The sequence below is a fragment of the Eschscholzia californica genome, unplaced genomic scaffold, assembly GCF_041429995.1.
Source record: "Eschscholzia californica isolate CP2 unplaced genomic scaffold, dmEscCali1.0.p SCAF_3, whole genome shotgun sequence".
NCBI classification, from domain to species: domain Eukaryota; kingdom Viridiplantae; phylum Streptophyta; class Magnoliopsida; order Ranunculales; family Papaveraceae; genus Eschscholzia; species Eschscholzia californica.
This window is the reverse complement of record NW_028238420.1, coordinates 55952621-55972630: the sequence shown is the minus strand read 5'-3', so window position 1 is coordinate 55972630 and position 20010 is coordinate 55952621. Positions and strand designations below refer to the sequence as shown.

Genomic DNA, 20010 nt, shown 5'->3' with positions numbered 1-20010 from the left:
TGGTCTTGGTCAAAGCGTACATACTTTGAACCAAGCAGTTGTTGAAGAGCTTCATCGTATCCTGAAGGCATAATTCCTTACCCGTTGTGTACTCGTGGTTTCATACTAGAAGGGGTCAAATTACTGTCTAAAAGAATCGAGTTTCTCGAACTTTGAAGTCTAGTGATCAACGTGATTTTATTCATCGATTATTTTCTACCTTCCATTTCAACTTAAACGACAATTTTTTTCCAACACGTTCAAAACTAGGATCTATCCTAGATGAATTAAGTAGTCAAGTGATTGTAGTTATTTAAAATTGTTTGAGATTATTTTTTTGCAGCCTGGTTTATGAAATAAAACTTCATTTCCTGAAGTTGTCACATTATACTAACACCCCTAACAAAAAATCCTGGTTCCACTTCTGATTCTTTTCAATGGGTAATTTCTAGAAAGGTCAAAATAATATTAAAAATGAGTAGAAAAACACAAAATATTTGAAAATTATTATTCAGGTCAAAAAGTGTGCAAATACTAAATTACCCCTTTTTGTCATTTTGTGTAACTACATCTTCTCCGAATCACTCCTTTATCTCTCCAACAATTAAGAATGATTACTACGGCACTACACTGATCGAGTGAGAGAGATTACGTGATGAAGATTGAAAATGATGATTAATCTATAAACGTTAGGAAGATTAAGAAGGATAATTACTCCACAACGATAAATACGTAATCTCTACGGCACAACTGTAGAGATTACGTGAGGAAGATTGAGAATGATGATTACTCTAAAATAATGATTACTCCACAATTAAGAATGATTACTACGGCACTAAACTGATCGAGTGAGAGAGAGAGAGGGCGAGAGAGAGAGAGAGAGAGAGAGAGAGATTACGTGATGAAGATTGAGAATGATGATTACTCTATAAACGTTAAGAAGATTAAGAAGGATAATTACTCCACAATTAATACTTACTACTCTGATCAATTACTGGGCAATTACTACGGCACTACTGTAGAGATTACATGAGAAAGATTGAGAATGATAATTAGTTTACAATGATAATTACACAACAATTGAGGATGATTACTACGACACTACTCTGATCGAAGGAGAGAGAGAGATTCCGTGAGAAAGATTGAGAATGATGATTACTCCACAATGCTGATTACTCCACGATTGAGAATGATAACTACGGCACTACTATGATCGAGGGAGAGAGAGAAAAAAACAAAAAAAGATTACGTGAGGAAGATGTAAAATTATGATTACTTCACAATTAATACTTACTACTCTAATCAATTACTCCACAATTAATACGGCACTACAGTAGCAATACCCATATGAGAATGATTACTACGGCACCACTCTGATCGAGGGAGAGAGAGAGAGAGAACAAGATTACGTGTTGAAGATTAAGAATGATGATTACGTAATCTCTATGGCGCAACTGTAGAGATTACATGAGGAAGATTGAAAATGATGATTACTCTATAAGGATGATTACTCCACAATTGAGAATGATTACTACGGCGCTACTCTTATCGAGATAGAGAGAGAGATTACGTGATGAAGATTTAGAATGATGATTACTCCACAATTGAGAATGATTAATACGACACGACTCTGATCGAGGGAGAGAGAGAGAGAGAGATTACGTGAGGAAGATTGAGAATGATAATTACTCTACAATTGAGAATAATTACTACGACACTACTCTGATCGCGAGAGAGAGAGAGAGGGAGATTACGTGTCGTAGAGATTACGTAATCATCATTGTAGAGTAATCATCATTGTGGAGTCTAATCGAGGGAGAAAGAGAAAAATTACGTGAGGATGATTGAGAATGATAAGAGTAATACTACACAACCCGTCTCTTTCAACCGCCCACCAAACCGTCCAAGAGAGAAACAAGAGTTTCTCTCTCCTCTCTCCTGTGACGTCACCTGGAGAGAGAAACCCTTGTTTCTCTCTTGGACGGTTTAGTGGGCGGTTGCAACAGACGGGCTGTCTAGAGTTTTTGGAATGATAATTACTTTACAATGATGATTACTCTACAATTGAGAATGATTACTACGACACTATTCTGATCGAGGGAGAGAGAGAGAGATTACGTGATAAAGATTGAGAATGATGATTACTCTACAATGATGATTACTTCACAATTGAAAATGATAACTACGAAAATATTCTAATCGTGGGAGAAAGAAAGAGATTACGTGAGGAAGATTAAGAAAGATGATTACTCTACTATGATGAATACACTACAATGATGATTACGTAATCTATACGACACTACTGTAGAGATTACGTGAGGAAGATTGAGAATTATGATTACTCTACAATGATGATTACTCTACAATTGAGAGAAAGAGAGAGTTTACTTGAGGAAGATTGAAAATGATGATCACTCTATAATTGAGAATGATAATTACTCCACAATTGAAAATGATTACTACAACACTACTCTAATCGAAGGAGAGAGAAAGAGAGATTACGTGAGGAAGATTGAGAATAATGATTATTCAACAATTGAAAATGATTACTACGGTGCTATACTGACAATGATTATTACTCTATAATATATAATGATTACTACGACACTTCTTCGATCGAGTGGGAGAGAGAGAGTGAGTGAGAGATTACGTGAGGAAGATTGAGAATGATGATTACTCTACAATGATGATTACTCAACAATTATGACTACTTTACAATTGAGAATGATTACTACGACACTACTATGATCGAGGGAGAGAAAGAGAGAGAGAATATATTACGTGAGGAAGATTGAGAATGATGATTACTATACAAGTGAGAATGATTACTACGATACTACTCTGATCGCGGGAGAGAGAGAGAGAGATTACGTGAGAAAGATTGAGAATGATGATTACTCGACAATGATGATTACGTAATCTCTACGGTAAAACTGTAGAGATTACGAATGGAAGATTGAGAATGATGATTACTCCACAATTGAGAAAGATTACTGCGGCACTACTCTGATCGAGAGAGAGAGAGAGAGATTACGTGAGAAAGATTGAGAATGATAATTACTCAACAATGATGATTACTCCACAACTGAGAATGATTACTACGGTACTACTCTGATCGAGGGAGAGAAAGGGAGAGAGATTACGTGAGAAAGATTGAGAATGATGATTACTCGACAATGATGATTACGTAATCTCTACGGTAAAACTGTAGAGATTACGAATGGAAGATTGAGAATGATGATTACTCCACAATTGAGAAAGATTACTGCGGCACTATTCTGATCGAGAGAGAGAGAGATTACGTGAGAAAGATTGAGAATGATAATTACTCAACAATGATGATTACTCCACAACTGAGAATGATTACTACGGTACTACTCTGATCGAGGGAGAGAGAGAGAGAGAGATTACGTGAGGAAGATTGAGAATGATGATTACTTTACAATTGAGAATAATTACTACGTCGCTATTCTTATCGTGGTAGAGAGAAAAAGAGAGAGAGATTATGAGAGGAAGATTGAGAATGATGATTACTTCACAATGATGATTACTCTAGAATTGAGAATGATTACTACGACACTACTCTGATCGAGGGAGAGAGAGAGAGATTACGTGAGGAAGATTGAGAATGATGATTACTCTACAATTGAGAATGATTACTACGACACTACTCTGATCGAGGGAGGGAGAGAGAGAGAGAGAGTTTACGTGAGGAAGATTGAGAATAATGATTACTCTACAATTGAGAATGATGATTACTCCACAATGATGATTACTCTACAACTGAGAATGATAACTACGACACTATTCTGATCGAGGGAGAGAGAGATTACGTGAGGAAGATAGATAATGATGATTACTCCAAAATGATGATTACTCTATCATTGAGAGTGATTACTACGGCACTACTCTGATCGAAGGAGAGAGAGAGAGATTACGTTAGAAAGATTGAGAAGGATGATTACTCCACAATTAATACTTACTACTCTGATCAATATTACTACGGCACTACTGTAAAGATTACATGAGGAAAATTGAGAATGATGATTAGTCCACAATGATGATTACACTACAATTGAGGATGATTACTATGACACTACTCTGATCGAAGGAGAGAGATTACGTGAGAAAGATTGAGAATGATGATTACTCTACAATTGAGAATGATTACTACGGCACTACTCTGATCGAGAGAGAGAGAGAAAGATTACGTGAGAAAGATTGAAAATGATGATTACTCCACATATGAGAATGATTACTACGGCACTACTCAGATAGAGGGAGAGAGAGATAGAGATTACGTGAGGAAGATTGAGAATGATGATTACTCCACAATGATGAATACTCTACAATGATGATTACGTAATCTCTACGGCACTACAGTAGAGATTACGTGAGGAAGATTGAGAATTATGATTACTCCACAATTGAGAATGATTACTACGGCACTACACTGATCGAGGGGGAATGATTACAATGGTGGGAGAATGTTGGATATTTTTGTAATTAAAAAAATGGAGGGAAGTTGACGAATAGGAATGAAGGAATGTATCACTTCCCTTTGGCATCCACGACCACACATAGAGACTTATGAATGGGCATGATACCCATTATGGATGGATACATTGCATGTATTTGCATCTCTGGGTATACTACAAATTAAGTAGCAAATTAAATCTTTAGCATACAACTTAACAACGAATTTTTCACTCTCTCTCTGTCTTGTTCTCATCTTTTATTTAATATCAAGTCAGAAGGTTTCTTGGGTATTTTGTGTACAAACTATTTGGCGTATTTGGAGTCGATTTCTTCTTTGGCATTATCAGTTTATTAATACAGAGTGTTCTTGGTCTTGGTCAAAAGCGTACATACTTTGAACCAAGCAGTTGTTGAAGGGCTTCATCGTATCCTGAAGGCATAATTCCTGACCCGTTATGTACTCGAGGTTTCATACTAGAAGGGGGTGAATTACTGTCTAAAAGAATCGAGTTTCTCGAACTTTGAAGTCTAGTGATCAACGTGATTTTATTCATCAATTATTTTCTACCTTCCATTTCAACTTAAACGACAATTTTTTCCAACACGTTCAAAACTAGGATATATCCTAGACGAATTAAGTAGTCAAGTGATTGTAGTTATTTAAAATTCTTTGAGATTATTTCTTTGCAGCCTAGTTTATGAAATAAAACTTCATTTCCTGAAGTTGTCACATTATACTAACACCCCTAACAAAAGATCCTGGTTCCACTTCTGATTCTTTTCAATGAAATAAATATACCATTGTATGAAGGGCTCCAACTCAAGGATATACTCATATATTAATATGTAATATGGTTTGAACAGGGCCGGCCCTGAGTTTTTGGTGGCCCGAAGCGAAATCTAAAATTGGGGCCTCTTAGTTAAACACAATTCAAATTTTCTCTTAAAACTCTCTAGAACCTAAGGTCGTCCCAACTATATAAATATGTCTAAAAACTTAACATCTTTCCCATTATCCAAACTTCATTCGAAAATGCATATATAACATTATTTTATTATATTAATCAATAGTTTGACACAGGTTCACCTTCTTCGATGCGAAAATAAGATAACGGACATTTGGTCTGTTTCTCATTTTATTTTCCTTCCACTTTCGTTTAAGCTTAAAAAATTTAGGAATCGCTCAATGTCATGAAGTAAAGAAGTAATTTTAGTTCCAAGACTACCTTGATTTTATGGTAGCAAGACTCATCGCAATCTAACATATTTGAAAGTTATGTGTCCACAAAATTCTTAATAATGTGTTTGTGTAACTTAAATGACAAATACATTATGTATAAAATATTGTTTTACGCTTTATACTGTTGGGAAAAAAATCAAATTATTTCGCTATCAGCCACCAAATTCTAAACCTCCTGTTACGAGAAGAATTTTATAAATGAGTTTTGGCATTTAGAAGGGTTGAAATACCCTAGTTTATTGAAAATTCTACTTACGAATATTTTTCTTTTGTTGCAAGTAATTAGGAATAACTTGTTTCAACAAAAAAAAATTAGGAATAACTTGAACATAATAAAAGGAAAACAGAAATCATTCAAAAAAAATGAAACTTAAATTAATTTTGTTTAACAACAAGACGAAAATTAATTAGGAATAATTACATAACAATAATAACTCAATAATAAAGTAAAAAATAAAAGTTATATATATGCTAACTGATAATTTTTTTATGTACCGACCCTAAAGTATAATACTAACTAATATTATAAATTTACAATAAAAAATAATAATATTGTAAATACATAAAAACATAAATAAACATCCTATAATCCCATGTATTAGTTGTGGAGAGAAGTGGGGATGAAGTTAGAGTGTTAGACCGTGAGAGCGAGTGGCTGAGAGATAGAACGAGACAAGAATAGGAGATGGAATCACGTTCAAACTTTTGGTGGGCCCACTTGATGAAACAAATTAAAAGAAATGAGCTCATCTTGAATACGGGCCCTCTTATGTCAATTTCTACTGGGCTTAAGTTCAAAAACATAACTACTACAAAATTCTACAGGCGCATCTGGAAATGTGGCCCCCAAAATTTGGTGGCCCAAAGCGAGGCTTTGCTCGCTTTGGGCCAGGGCCGGCTCTGGGTTTGAATTGACCTACAAGTGTAAAACGATGATGACGATAATTTTAGATTTGTGACTTTAAGGTTTGATTTCCTTCCATTTCATGATTTTAAGATACAAGGTAAATAGTGATGTACAACTATGATGACGATAATGAGATGATGTTGATGATTTCAGATCTGTGAATTTTCTCTGTTTTGATATGTACTAGAGTATAGCCCGTGCCGCCGTCACGACATAATTTGTCGATCATGCTAGTAGACGAAGACAAACTACAATCATATATCAAAATAGAATTGTTTTTTGCCCCAATATTAACATTCCAATATAAATTTAAGATGAAAATTGTAGGTAGTTATTTTAAGAATAAGTGGGGAGTTATATGTTGGGAGGTAGTTAAATTAGTGGAAAAAAAATCCAATGGTGAAAATTGAACTGTGGATATTGTGGACGGTAGAAAATCATACAATTAATAGATCGTCGATTGGTGGGACACCGACAACTTGGGTTTTAGACGTCGAGACGGACGAAGTTCTGGTTGGACCTATAGACAAAAAAAACGAGCAGAAACCGTGAAGTCTTGGGGACACCGGGATGGTGTCTTGCCAAGGGGACTCCGACGGTCAAGTCAGCAAACTATAAGTGAAATAAATTAAGTCGATTGAATGTTGAGGGTGTCACCATGTTGTATCGTCGAAGGATGGCTCGACTCGTAGAGTGGCCGGAGCTTCGACTCTACGGGATAGTTGGTCGGATTGGTCTCCTGGAGCTGGTCGAGAGGTCGTCTCGATCAGAGATTCTGTGTAATGGAGAAGTGAGATGTAGCAGAGACTTTAGAAGGACTTCCAGAGTGATGAAGCTTGAAGGTATAATATCGTCGTCTAGAGTAATCCCTTAGAAGATTATCTTTCAGGTCTACCGGAATTCGAGGGTCGATTATCGTCGTCTAGAGCACTGATCAAAAGATACTAAATGTGAGAGAGAGAAGAGTTCAGTAATTTTCTAGTCGGTATTCGATGTCTTTAGAGTCTGAGTGTCCTTCTATTTATAGGCGATTGATGGACTCGTGGAGTCTATCAGATCCGAAATAATTGGGGTCGAGGGTGACCCCGAACCCTAAGGGAGACTCGTTCTTGGCCGTCGATCTGTTGCCTAGAGTAACTCGATCGTACGATTATGCCGCCTCGACTTTAGACCCTTCGTAGTCAGAGATGACTTCGAGATATTTGAGGTGACGTGGGGTCTTTGACTGACCTAGTCAAGTGGCACGTGGAGAGAGCTTCTGAGTAGAGGTTGAATCGACTACCCGCAGACTTGGTTGAGGACGACCAAGGGGTGCTTGGAGCATTATTAGTTTTAATGGGTTATTGTTGGCTTAGAGCTGTTTGGACCTTTAGTTGGTCGAATTCCACGTTGGAGAGTGTCCAACTAGTATGCAAGTGGGTCGGACCCAAGTGATATTTGTTCGAAGTAGGTTCGGTCTAGGCGACCTTTAGACGAGGTGGGCCCAACACGATTTTTTACCACTACAGATATTGACGGTTGAGATTTATGATTGCAAGTTATGACATGACACCAAAACCTATGTCATTTGTTATATAGATATTTCTTTCTCATATATTTGCTTTATCTCTTTCTCCCTGGGTTGTATACACAATAGAGCTATCTCTCTTGTATGTTTTTAGATTTATATTTATTTGTTTACATTGTCTCATGTATTTGTTGAGATTTGTATCTCTATCTCTCTTGTATAAATCTGTACTTTTTTAATTTTTTTATATAATTCTCCTTTTGTCCATAAACATTAAGAGCGAAATAAAACATTTTTTTCCGATTCTTTTCAACAAAATGAATGACTCGAAACCTAATCCACTCGTAGCTCATTCTCTTTATCGCAGGATTGTACCGGTTGAGGGCTTTGAAAGAGGGCTTTTGTTTTGGCCGACCGAAGTCTGCCCCTTAAGTCCACTGGTCTTTAGCACTGACTACTCGCCTAAACCTAGACGAAAGGTACTTATGGACGCTCCAGCTCGGGGCAATTCCAACCCGTACCTCAGTATCCAAAATGGTACTATGCCCGCCAAGTATCCCGGTCAAATCCCGACCGGGGTACTTGGACGAGCATGATCTAATGAGAGAAACACTTTCCCTCACTAGATCAAACACTTTCTCTCGCTAGATCATGCCCGTCCAAGTACCCCGGCCCGGATACTTGTCAGTCATGGTATACGGCCCCCTCAGTATATTAGAGGACCTTGGTATTTTCTGCTTGATATTTGCATTCATTTCTTGTTCCGGGAGAAAGACAGCCCACGCCTCTATTTTCCTTGGGTTCATCTTTCTCCTCAGGTAGCTCTTCTTCAAAGTTCAAACTAATCTAAGCTCTTGCCTTCTGAAAAAGAGCAGAGGGCGATGATGACGATGGCATCACCAATCTCCCTCAAACTTCCTCTTACTATCAAACAACCCAAGATTAACAACACCCTCTTCCATTTATCCCTTCAGAGAGAAAATTCCATTATCACCTCCTCATTACCCTTCCTCTTTCACTATAACCTAACCGGAATCTGCTATGCTCGTCATCAGACGATGCTACCCCGTGCTTGCAGTGATGGTGGTAGCGCTGCCAATGCCACTCCACAAGAACTATCCGACTCTTCTTCATCTTCTACTGTAAGTTCCTTGCTTCCATATTTGAAAATTTATAGTTAGGGAAAAAGGCATGTTAAACCCACCTTGAAACTTGTTGCCCAAATTGTCAACCTTATTTTGTGGAGCAATGATAAATGAGATGATGAATCCCTATTAATTATCTCAAAATCAGTTTGATTTGTAAAAATAATTGTTGAATTTGTAGTCTAAACGTATCTATATGTCGTTTTTATAAAAATAGCAAACACTATGTAGCTCGGCAAATGCCGAATCTCAAGCTAGCCGCCTAGAATCCAAGATTTGAGACCTTCAAACTGGAGTCATGAGCAACGTCCACAATTGGTGCACAATCCATACTTAAAAAAGAAAAACTAGTTCGGTTAAAACCCAAATATAGTAGATTTCAACCAATCTAAGGCCCGAGTATGCAAGCTCAATTCCTTAAAACCAACAAACTGGAGAAAAGAGATATTCCATCTTTGTTTATTCGTAATATCAGGAATACAAGAAATTGAGAAACAAGACATAGAGCAAGTAGTAGGAGTTAACCAACACTCACAATAACCCACAACGTGATCCTCTCAACCCTTCATTTTCTACTCTATAAGTACCATAACTCGTCTGAGGTACCTCTATAGATAAAACTACTATCCACCTATCGCCACAAGATACTCGAAGAGATTGAAGTGACCACAGGGTAAGTTAACCTACTTATGTCACTGATTATAAATATATCAAGAGCTCCATAGGAGTCGCTTTTATCTTATACTTGGAATGCCATGGACAAGATTTTAGCATAATTTCCTAAAGATTCCTCCTATTCTAACTTGTTATGAAGCAAAGTAAACATGTGAATAGCTCATTAGCAAATTTTGACCAAAAGGAATACCTTTAACGATCACTAATATACTACACCAGAGATGGCTTGAAAGGAACTCACAAGATATTCCAAAACAAGAACTATACTCTTACTTAAAACTTATTTGGCCAATAAGAGGCACAGTTTGTTCAGTATGAAAACCATATCTAATAGCCAAAGTGGACTGGTTGTGAATTAACATAACCATAAGTTATTAAGAGAAGGCAGGTTTGAGCTTTATATCCAAAATAACCAAATAGTTTACATGAGAAGTGACGTTCCATGTAGCAATACCCATTTTTTTTCACAACTCTGTCAACTAGATTCCAATAGTTATTCAGATATCTACTGACTTATTAGTTATTACAGTTGGTTCTTAAGGTATTTTTAGCCATCAAAAACACAGTGGGAATCAAGAACGAATATAAAGGAATTAGAAGGATAGAAATCTACTGTTTGCCGCATTGACACAAGAAGTCGATTAAGCATGCGAAAGGATACAAAACTTTGCTATTAAGCTTCAAAACAGGAGTCCCCTATAGAGGACTTACTTTCTTTCTTTCTCTCAACCCTGCAACACCACCACCATGCCTATCCCTCTTCTTTCTATTATTTCTTCACTATAAGATATTCAACAACAGAGACAATCATATGTCAAAGAGTCGGGTAAATTTAATTTGACTAATCAAATCTGAAGATTCTAACTGTTCAGATGAAGAATGTGGAGTTGGGGTGAACCAAAACCGAAGCAAAGATGTTTCACTTAGGGTTATGCCCATAACAAAAACAGGTCTAAAGACAACGGGTTAAATTTATGCCCGATGTCAAAACCAAGCTCTTTTCTCATATGGATGCTAACCATCTCTTGACGAAAATTGGTCCAGTCTTTTCGCTTGTTGTAAGTTTTCCTGTCAATTGATATTTGTAACTCTTAAGATTACATTTTAGTGTCGCTCTTATTTTTAAATCTCGTGTTTTTTTTTTTCTTATTTCTTCTAGAATGTGGTCATGTGTCTCCCTGTTATTTAAAGTACTTTAATTTCTTTTGTTACTTTAGTTTCAGGAATTTGCGGCTTTTAGGAGCAGCACTCCTGGTTCTGAAGATGCTTATGTAGCTTCGTTGACTCAGATGCTTGGAATAGATAATGATCTTCAGGACAGGCAGGAGGCAGTAATAGCACTGTCGAAATATTCACAAGGAGGAAAGCACCGTATTGATAGAATTATGCAATTTCGTGGTTGCATCAGTCTGACTGTCAGCCTTCTAAAGTCAGATTCCAGTTCTACATGTGAAGCAGCAGCATGCCTTCTACGAAATATATCTTCACTTAATCCATATCGTGACTCAGTAGCAGAGGGTGGAGCTATTGAAGAAATAAGCCGACTTTTGAGCCAATCATCTTTGACTGCAGATGTATGAACAAGCTATGTCATCCTTGGAAGACTTTTTGTATGAAATATGGAAATCTGAGGGATATCTTGAATTGATTCTTGCAGGTGAAGGAGCAAATTCTTTGTGTTTTTAAGAACTTATCTGTTGACGAGAAGCTTAGAATGAAGATTGCCAATACGGATCTCTTGCCAGAACTTATAAAGGCCCTTGATGATGAAGAAATAAAAGTAAAGGAAGCAGCAGGTGGTGTATTGGAGAACTTGGCTTTGACCCACTCATATCACCAAATCATGGTCGAGTCGGGTGTTATTCCGAAGCTGGTGAGTCTTGGTTATTTTTCTTTTGTTCTTTCGATGACCAATTCTCGTTATTTTGCTCAGATTTGCTTTAATAGTTTGATTAGTGTAAGTGTTCGACATGCTTGGAACTTTACTCATTCTCTTGGTAAGAAACAAAAAGCTAAAGATATGGTGACTGCCTCCGTGCCTCGAGGAATCCTACTATGGAAAAACTAAAAAGTTGAAACTGAAAAAACTAAGAACCACTATGGAAAGCAGTTGGTTGGTTAGTTTAATACTAGTTTCTTGCTCTGTCACTTATCTCTCTGTGAAATTCTTAGTTCTCTTGCGTGTTAAAATTTTGAAAAGATCTATGGTACATCTAGCGGTCTGATTATATACATTGATCAATGTAGGCAAAGTTTTTAGAACGCGACGCGGAAGTATCTAAAGTAATTCGTAAAGAAGCAAAAAATGCACTGTTGGAACTTGCAAAAACTGAATGCTACAGAACTCTTATCATGGAGGAAGGTTTGGTTTTGGTCCCAATAGTTGGTATGGAAGCCTACAAATCCTTTAAAGCGGTTTCCCGTTCCTGGCCTTCGTTACCTGATGGTACAGAATTTGAACAGAGTTCATCAATTCCTTCAAGATATGGTGCCGCTGAGCTATTACTTGGATTGAGCAGCCATGATAAGAACTTTGACTTAGAGGAAGCCAAAATAAATGCAATAGTAGGGCGCAATCAGCAGCAGTTTCTTGCACGTATTGGGGCTATAGAAATGGAAGACGGAAAAAAACCTCCGTCAGAACCCCTGGGAAATCTGCAGAATACTCTCTTGCCATGGATAGATGGGGTTGCTCGTCTAGTTTTGATTCTCGGACTTGAAGATGAATCGGCAGTTTCAAGAGCTGCGTGGTCAATCGGTGAGGCATCGATCAACGAACATATGAGGATGTCCTTCAAAGTAGCTGGAGCGGTCAAAATTTTAGTCGAGCTACTAAACCATAATAATGAGAATGTTAGGTTGGCTGCGTCTCATGCTCTTGACCGGTTATCATCTAGGTAATTAATTTATCTCAATTCCATCTATCTTTATTTCCTTCTTTTCTTCAAATGTCAGCGTGCTGTTTAACCGTCAAGAGCTTCACCACCAGGGACTGGACCCAACTTCTAACAGAAATCAACCAAGTTGGACTTCTCCATTAGATATAAGTAGCTCATAGCTAAGCTTTGAAACTTGTTATGTATGTATTTCAGTAGCTTATAGAACATCGTGGATATGTCAAGTAATGGAAAGATCACGGTGCTTTGTTATCCTCTTTGTGTAAGCGTCTGCGAGTTAAATTGTTCTTCAAATACATGGGTTAGTTAAATTGTTTGTATGTTATGCTAATATAACTACAATAGCTGATGATTAATGATTTGGGTTTCGTGTCTACACAAAATCTCAATAGTGGACATGCTGAAGAAAAAGAGCTTTCAACTGAGCTAATAGGTGCATATTGTGCAAGGGAAATGGGGAAAACGTCGGACATTTATTTCTCCACTGCTAAGAGGGTACTACCCTATGTAACTCTTTCATAAAGACAGGGACCAATGGTGACCACCCGACTCGGTTTATCAAATTATCCATCAATAGTAGGGTTTGAAAACCCCAAACACAGATATTTATGATTTATTTCCTCGGCTATTATATAGGGTCTACTAGAGCACATAAGTGACAAGATCTTCAACAAATTAAACCCAAGCATCACCATAGAAGTCGAAGATGTAAAAGGTCTTGTGTTTTATTGGAGTAGAAATATGCTTGGGCTAAAACAAAATCTGCAATTATTTTGTAAACAAGGGGAAGGTTTTTTTTTTTTATGAGAAAAACAACTCTAATTCTTTTTTTGTTGAAACATCACAACTTTATTCTTTTTTTGTTGAAAGGTCACAACTTTATTCTTGTCCATTCTATTCTTTTTTTTTTGTTAAGGACTTGTTTGTTCTATTTGAATAAGAATTAATCCAAAGACCTTAGAAAAATGTCTTCATAAAAAATATATCATAGTCATGACTTTGTTCTTTTTTTGTTGAAATGTCACAACTTTATTCTTGTTAATTCTATTTGAATAAGAATTAATCCAAAGACCTTAGAAAAATGTCTTCATAAAAAATATATCATAGTCATGACTTTGTTCTTTTTTTTTGTTGAAATGTCACAACTTTATTCTTGTTAATTCTATTTGAATAAGAATTAATCCGAAGACTTCAGAAAAAAAAAGTCTTTATAAAAAATATTTCTAGCAACTTAGTAGTTGAAGTGGTCAAAGGAATTTTGTTCCATTGGTCGATAAACATTTCTTTCGCTAAAATGATATCGTAAGCAGATTTTGTATGATGCTTAGATGTCGTAAAATGTAACCTAGCCTCCCTATCCTAGTTAAAGGCATTGCATAGGCGCGTCTAGGCGACTCAAAGCGACACGTTGTGAAGACGAATCCCCCTTGTTTCCGGATTGTAGACTCCTATGGGCCTAAGCGAGCGGCTTTCCTCTCACGGTGGAAGTCCAATGAGCTCAGGAAGCGTGAGGGTCTGCTTTTATAAAAAGGGTTATTTTTCAAACAACCCCCAACTTTATGACACCAGCTTCCTGCTTAGCCCAGTACTTTATCAAAAATACCCAGATGACCTACTTTTTCAGTTACCATTAACTAGTCATCACTTCTCTCCCCTCCATCTCATCACCTCTCTCTGCCACCTCATCGTCTTCACTGGTGAATGTTGTCGGCCGGCCAATTTTCCTGCCGGTGGTGACCTTCAAACATTAAATGTTCGAACTAGATCTAGAGAGAGGAGAGATATTGTAATCAACTATTAGTATTAGTAATTCAGATTATTTCTTAGTCAAAATACACATATATGCAGGACACAACCATAACAGACTTAGATAATCTCAATCTCCAAAAAAATTAGGCCAATACACATAAAACTTTAAATATATATATATATATATATATATATATATATATATATATATATATATATATATATATATATTTTTATGTTTGAAGGTCGCCGACCGAAAAATTGGTCGGCCGACGACCTTCGCTGGTGAAGACAATGAGGTGGCAGATAAAGGTGATGAGATGGAGGAGAGAGAAGTGGTGGCTGACATTTAACGATAACTGAAAAAGGGGACCCATCTAAGTATTTCTGTTAAAGTAGGGGCTAGGAAGGAAGCTGGTCATAAAGTTGGGGGCTATTTGAAAAATAACCCTTATAAAAATCAAACACTAAGGACAAGCACAATTGACCAAACTGAATCGAATCAGTTTACCTTTTGCCCTAAACGATTACACAGTACTACAGTAGAGAGAGAAAGAGGACGAGAACTTGTTCAAAGATCATCTTCTTCTTCCCTTTGCTGCCCTAATCAATCAATTTCAAGAGTTCAAGGTAAGTTCTTCATCTTCTACAGTTCGACTTTTTCTCTTCATTTCTCTTCATTTTCCGTTTTCTCATTTTTTTTTCTTTCTTATATGTTTACATCCTTATTTTACAGTTTTGATTCTTGAATTAAGGGAAGAACTAGTGTAGAGATTAGATATACTTGTGAATTTTGGAATCATTGAATGTTGAGTTATATTATAGTTGCAGGTGATGTACATAGCATGAAAATAATGGGCAGGTTCTAAGTGAATTTTGTGAGGCGCTCGCCTATTTGAGCTAGGGCGAGGCGAGAAGCTTGTTGCCTCGTCTCGCCTCACGCCTAATGCAACATAGCCATTCTCTCTCAAAGACGTATGACTCACAATTGAGTTAGAGTACTCATAATTTGAGCTTTCGGGTGCATGTCTTCAGAAAACAATGAATCGCCTCGAAATATGCCTCAAGGCAAACACCTCGACCGATCTTTTAAACAATGTCAAGGGTTTCGTACATAAAATGTGTTTTCTTATGGTAACATTTTACTTCTAACTTACAGGTAGCTAACGAATTGCTTACACTAGAAGTTTGTAAATAATTGATAATGTTAAGATTAAGATCAGGGTAAGGAAAAAGACTAGTTTAAGTAGCATTAGCAGCAGACGTCACAAGGAATTTCAAGAGATAAAATAATGGGGGAAGATCCGAAAGCTAATCATCAGCAGACCAAGAATACGGCAACAATTCCACCGTATGTGAAAGCGATTTCAGGTTCTGTTGGAGGAATTGTTGAAGCTTGTTGTCTTCAACCAATCGATGTTATAAAGACGAGATTGCAGTTGGATAGAGCCGGAGCTTACAAGGGTATTATTCATTGTGGTAAGACTGTATCGCAAACAGAAGGTGTGCGCGCTTTGTGGAAAGGGCTGACCCCATTTGCTACCCATTTAACCCTAAAATATGCGCTTAGAATGGGATCAAATGCTATGTTCCAGTCTTCATTTAAGGATGCTGAGACTGGAAAACTTAGTCATGGTGCCAGGTTTTTTTCTGGTTTTGGAGCTGGTGTTCTTGAAGCCCTTGTTGTGGTTACGCCTTTTGAGGTGAGTTTTAGCTAAAGTTAAATTTTTTTTATTTTTCTTAATTAATTTTAATTATTTAATGTGTCTTGGGTTAGAGCAACTTGTTGGTTTATTTCATAGTTTTGATTGCAGTTATTTGAATTGGAATGGTCCTGTTACTCTATTAGTTCTAGGTTTGGATCAGGAATGAGAGGAAGAACCTAGATCAGCCTAAAGTTCCTAACTTTCTAGTGAAAGGGAAAGGCAGATATTTTTGTATGTTGAAGAATACGAGTTAAACTTCTCCCTGATTTTTTTTGGAATTTGAACTAACCCAGCATCATCAGTTAGGAAACACAAAACGAGACACTTTTGACTTACTGTGTTCGCTCTTTTGTTAGCACCATACATATTTTTGCGTTATAGCTGACTATGTTCCCAACTTCCCATTGCTGCTTGCTTAAACTACCCTTTTTTCATAATTCCACTACTAATAGTTTCACACTTCTTTTATAAATGTGGTTGTATCTTACTCCTGAAAAATATAGGCAGTATATGTAGTCCGTACAATCTTACCTACAGATACCTGGATTTCTTCTCAACCAAACTTTTGTTTCATGACTTAAACATAATTTCCTATGGAGTATGGAAGTTGGTATTAGGGATCTTGTTGTGAAATTCAGAAGGGAGACTTTACATCTCTTGTTTTCTTATTGTCTTTAGTGTTATAAATTTTGAAACGCCACATTCAAGTCTTAAGTAGCAATGCAACAAGTTTAACATATATGAGATGCAAACGCCAAACGAGATGGTTAGTCGTATGCGGCACTGATACATAGTGAACGGGATGGCAGCTGTGCACATATTTTGTTGTCCCCTAAAAATATTTTAGTGAAAAGACCATCCATGTTGGTAGCTGTTTATTTTTAGGTGCTACTGTATCAACTCTTCACAAAATGTAGTAGAACCATTAGTTGTTTGTCGTCATAATAGTATACAGTTTAACTGTTTAAGGTATTTCAGATTAGTTTTGTAACTTTTGTTTGTATTTATATGGTCTGAGGTTAGACGTGATGCTTGCCATTTACATTCTAGTTCGTTTCTCATGACTAGTAAAATATACAATCATTATACTCTCCAGTCATGGTCAGTATTATTTTTGCAGTATACGGTTCAAGAGATATATATATATATATATATATATATATATATATATATATATATATATATATTATATCAGTCACAGTTGTGAGCAGAACGAAACTGATAATAGCATTTACAAGAACCCTACAATATATTGGGGACTTCTGCTGAACTTTTAGTGGTAGCTATCAAATTGTTTAAGAAGTAATTGATTTCCCTTACAATATTTACCTTCAGGAATTCCTAAAATCATAGTAGGCTTTAAATGGGTAACTAAATTAGAATTTGCGTATGATAATGAGTGCAGGTGGTCAAGATTAGACTACAACAGCAAAGAGGACTGAAGCCAGAGCTTCTTAAATACAAAGGTCCCATACATTGTGCAACCACAATTGTTCGTCAGGAAGGCATCCTTGGTCTGTGGGCAGGTGCTGCACCTACTGTTATGCGCAATGGAACAAACCAAGCTGCCATGTTCACGGCCAAGAATACTTTCGATGTGATTCTGTGGAAGAAGCACGAAGGGGACAGGAAGGTACTTCTGCTGTGGCAGTCAATGGTGTCAGGCTTCCTGGCTGGAACTGTTGGCCCTTTTTGCACAGGCCCGTTTGATGTAGTGAAAACAAGGCTAATGGCTCAGAGTCGTTCAGGGGATGATGCAGGAAAGTACAAGGGAATGTTCCATGCCATCAGAACCATCTTTGCAGAGGAGGGATTGCGTGCGTTGTGGAAAGGGCTTCTGCCTCGGCTCATGAGAATTCCCCCTGGCCAGGCCATCATGTGGACTGTGGCAGACCAAGTAACTGGCTTCTACGAACGAACATACCTACCAGCTCCTTTGTAGGTATGTCCAACCATGGTTGGTGAAACTTGCTTCTTGCTCTCCAAAAGTGCTATGTTCGCCATTTTAGCTAAAAACCGATCTTAAAATTAGACTATGGGGATCCAATAATTGATTTTAGACAAAGATGAAGAAAATTAATGCCTCATCCAATATCCTTTGGTTTTTTTTAGGGCCAATGTTTGGGGAAGTGATTCTTATTTCTTGGGGATAAAAGGAAACGTTCCAAGTTCACCTATGAATATCTTAGACTTGTGGTGTGTCCAGGTGACATTCAATAATAAAACAAATTTAAACATTTTTGGGTTTGCCATCTTCATGGAAAGCATTTTTCTTAATTGGATTATGCAGTGATATTTAGTTGAAGTCATCTTTAATTTCAGTTTCTTCTTTAACCTTTTCTTATGGCACTTGGGAGGATTATTACATGATAATAGCATGACATCTGCCTTGAGCATCAAAATAAGGAAAGCTGACTATTTGGTCCAAAATAATTTGGTCTCCTGGAAAAAAAAAACACTACAATATCAATATAGCTATCTAAATCATAATAAGGAAAGCTGACTATTTGGTCCAAAATATAGCTTCAACGTGGCTCAAATCGGGCAAGTTGCCCGATTACTCAACGTTCTATCACTGACTATAGTATAATGTTTGGCCTAAGCCCGTTTTGTCTTTGAAATAGAAGAAACAATCTTTGTGTGAAATTGAATATCGTGCCTTAATTCTCTTGCCGCAGAGCTTCAATGGCTGAAATATTTGTTTTAGCACTAAAGCGTCGAAGTGTTGATTTTTTTCAGGTTTATTGTGAAACATAGTTGCGATATGCATTGTTGTCAATATAATATTTTCACGTACGAAATATGTCGAACCTAATTGTCATTTTGTTCGTGAGACACTTAGACAGTGGTTTGGGTCCTTTGGGATTACATATATTAGCTCTGCTAGGCATGTAGGTTCACCAAACCTCTTGGCTGTGATTAGTTTTCTCCCTCAGTTTCCAAGTTTCCCTTGTGTCACTCATCTTCCTCTATTCTAACTTGCCGAGGGTATTGACGTATCATGGCAGGTGTCGATGTCAAGAGCACCACCTTCCACCTACACCAACCAGCCAGACCAAAGGGGCGATGCTTCCGATCTGATCGTCCATCAAGCAAGCATCAATGGTAAATGTAGATTGTGTACTTAGGCTTTGATCACTAATCTTTATTCTTCCCAATTTATTTTGTAGTACTAGATGTTTAATCCTCTCTTAAGTTATTACACCCCTCTAATCGATGTAAGTTTATTAAAGAAAATATATCAATCATTCTACGTGCTTTGTTTGTTCAATGTCGAATATATAAGAAACAAATGAAGTTTGGGGGTTTTATCTCATAAGGAAGAAAGAAATTCTCGTTTTAGGTACAAATATTATTTACTTGCTTGAGTTTTATTTTTATAATTAACGGCGTTAACACATAATATGTTTAAACTTAATGAGATTAGAATTTAATTGCTCAGCTCAATTTTATGTCTCTCAAAATAATAAGAGCCCATAGACCTTTCTCAAAATCTAATACTTATCTATCTTCTTCTTCCAAAATAACTTTAAAAAAATCTATCTCATCTCATAGGACTTCAATTGATTTAACATACTAGCAGTATTCACAAACTTTATGACATGGGTGGTCCTCCTTCACGGTGGTCTCCTGCCGATAAAGTTATTGGGTTACTCACTTGTGTGCCAAGGTAAGTGTTCTCTCTCTCTAAAAAATGTAGCAAAGACTTATAGAGCTTTCCATCTC

The 20010-nt window shown here is 36.9% G+C and overlaps 2 protein-coding genes across 7 annotated transcripts; both read left to right on the top strand.

Annotated features, from left to right (window-relative positions):
- The first annotated feature begins 8377 nt into the window (after positions 1-8377).
- LOC147552124 (ARM repeat superfamily protein) lies at positions 8378-13140 on the top strand. 3 transcript variants are annotated; one of them, XM_086669067.1, is made up of 4 exons: positions 8378-9254; positions 11150-11506; positions 11590-11805; positions 12180-13140. In XM_086669067.1, exons 1-4 carry the CDS (start codon positions 8994-8996, stop codon positions 12831-12833), a joined length of 1488 nt encoding a protein of 495 aa, XP_086525193.1. In that variant the 5' UTR covers positions 8378-8993; the 3' UTR covers positions 12834-13140. The 3 variants fall into 3 exon arrangements, with proteins under 3 accessions (XP_086525193.1, XP_086525195.1, XP_086525194.1); XM_086669069.1 differs by having other exon boundaries at positions 8866-10990; XM_086669068.1 differs by having other exon boundaries at positions 8869-9254; positions 11156-11506.
- Positions 13141-15044: 1904 nt separating this feature from the next.
- MSFC1 (Mitochondrial substrate carrier family protein) lies at positions 15045-19600 on the top strand. 4 transcript variants are annotated; one of them, XM_086669074.1, is made up of 5 exons: positions 15064-15208; positions 15404-15646; positions 15738-16281; positions 17690-18226; positions 19293-19600. In XM_086669074.1, exons 3-4 carry the CDS (start codon positions 15871-15873, stop codon positions 18224-18226), a joined length of 948 nt encoding a protein of 315 aa, XP_086525200.1. In that variant the 5' UTR covers positions 15064-15208; positions 15404-15646; positions 15738-15870; the 3' UTR covers positions 19293-19600. The 4 variants fall into 4 exon arrangements, with proteins under 4 accessions (XP_086525198.1, XP_086525199.1, XP_086525197.1 ...); XM_086669072.1 differs by lacking the exon at positions 19293-19600 and having other exon boundaries at positions 15045-15208; positions 17690-18519; XM_086669073.1 differs by lacking the exon at positions 15404-15646 and having other exon boundaries at positions 15058-15208.
- The last annotated feature ends 410 nt before the right edge of the window (positions 19601-20010 follow it).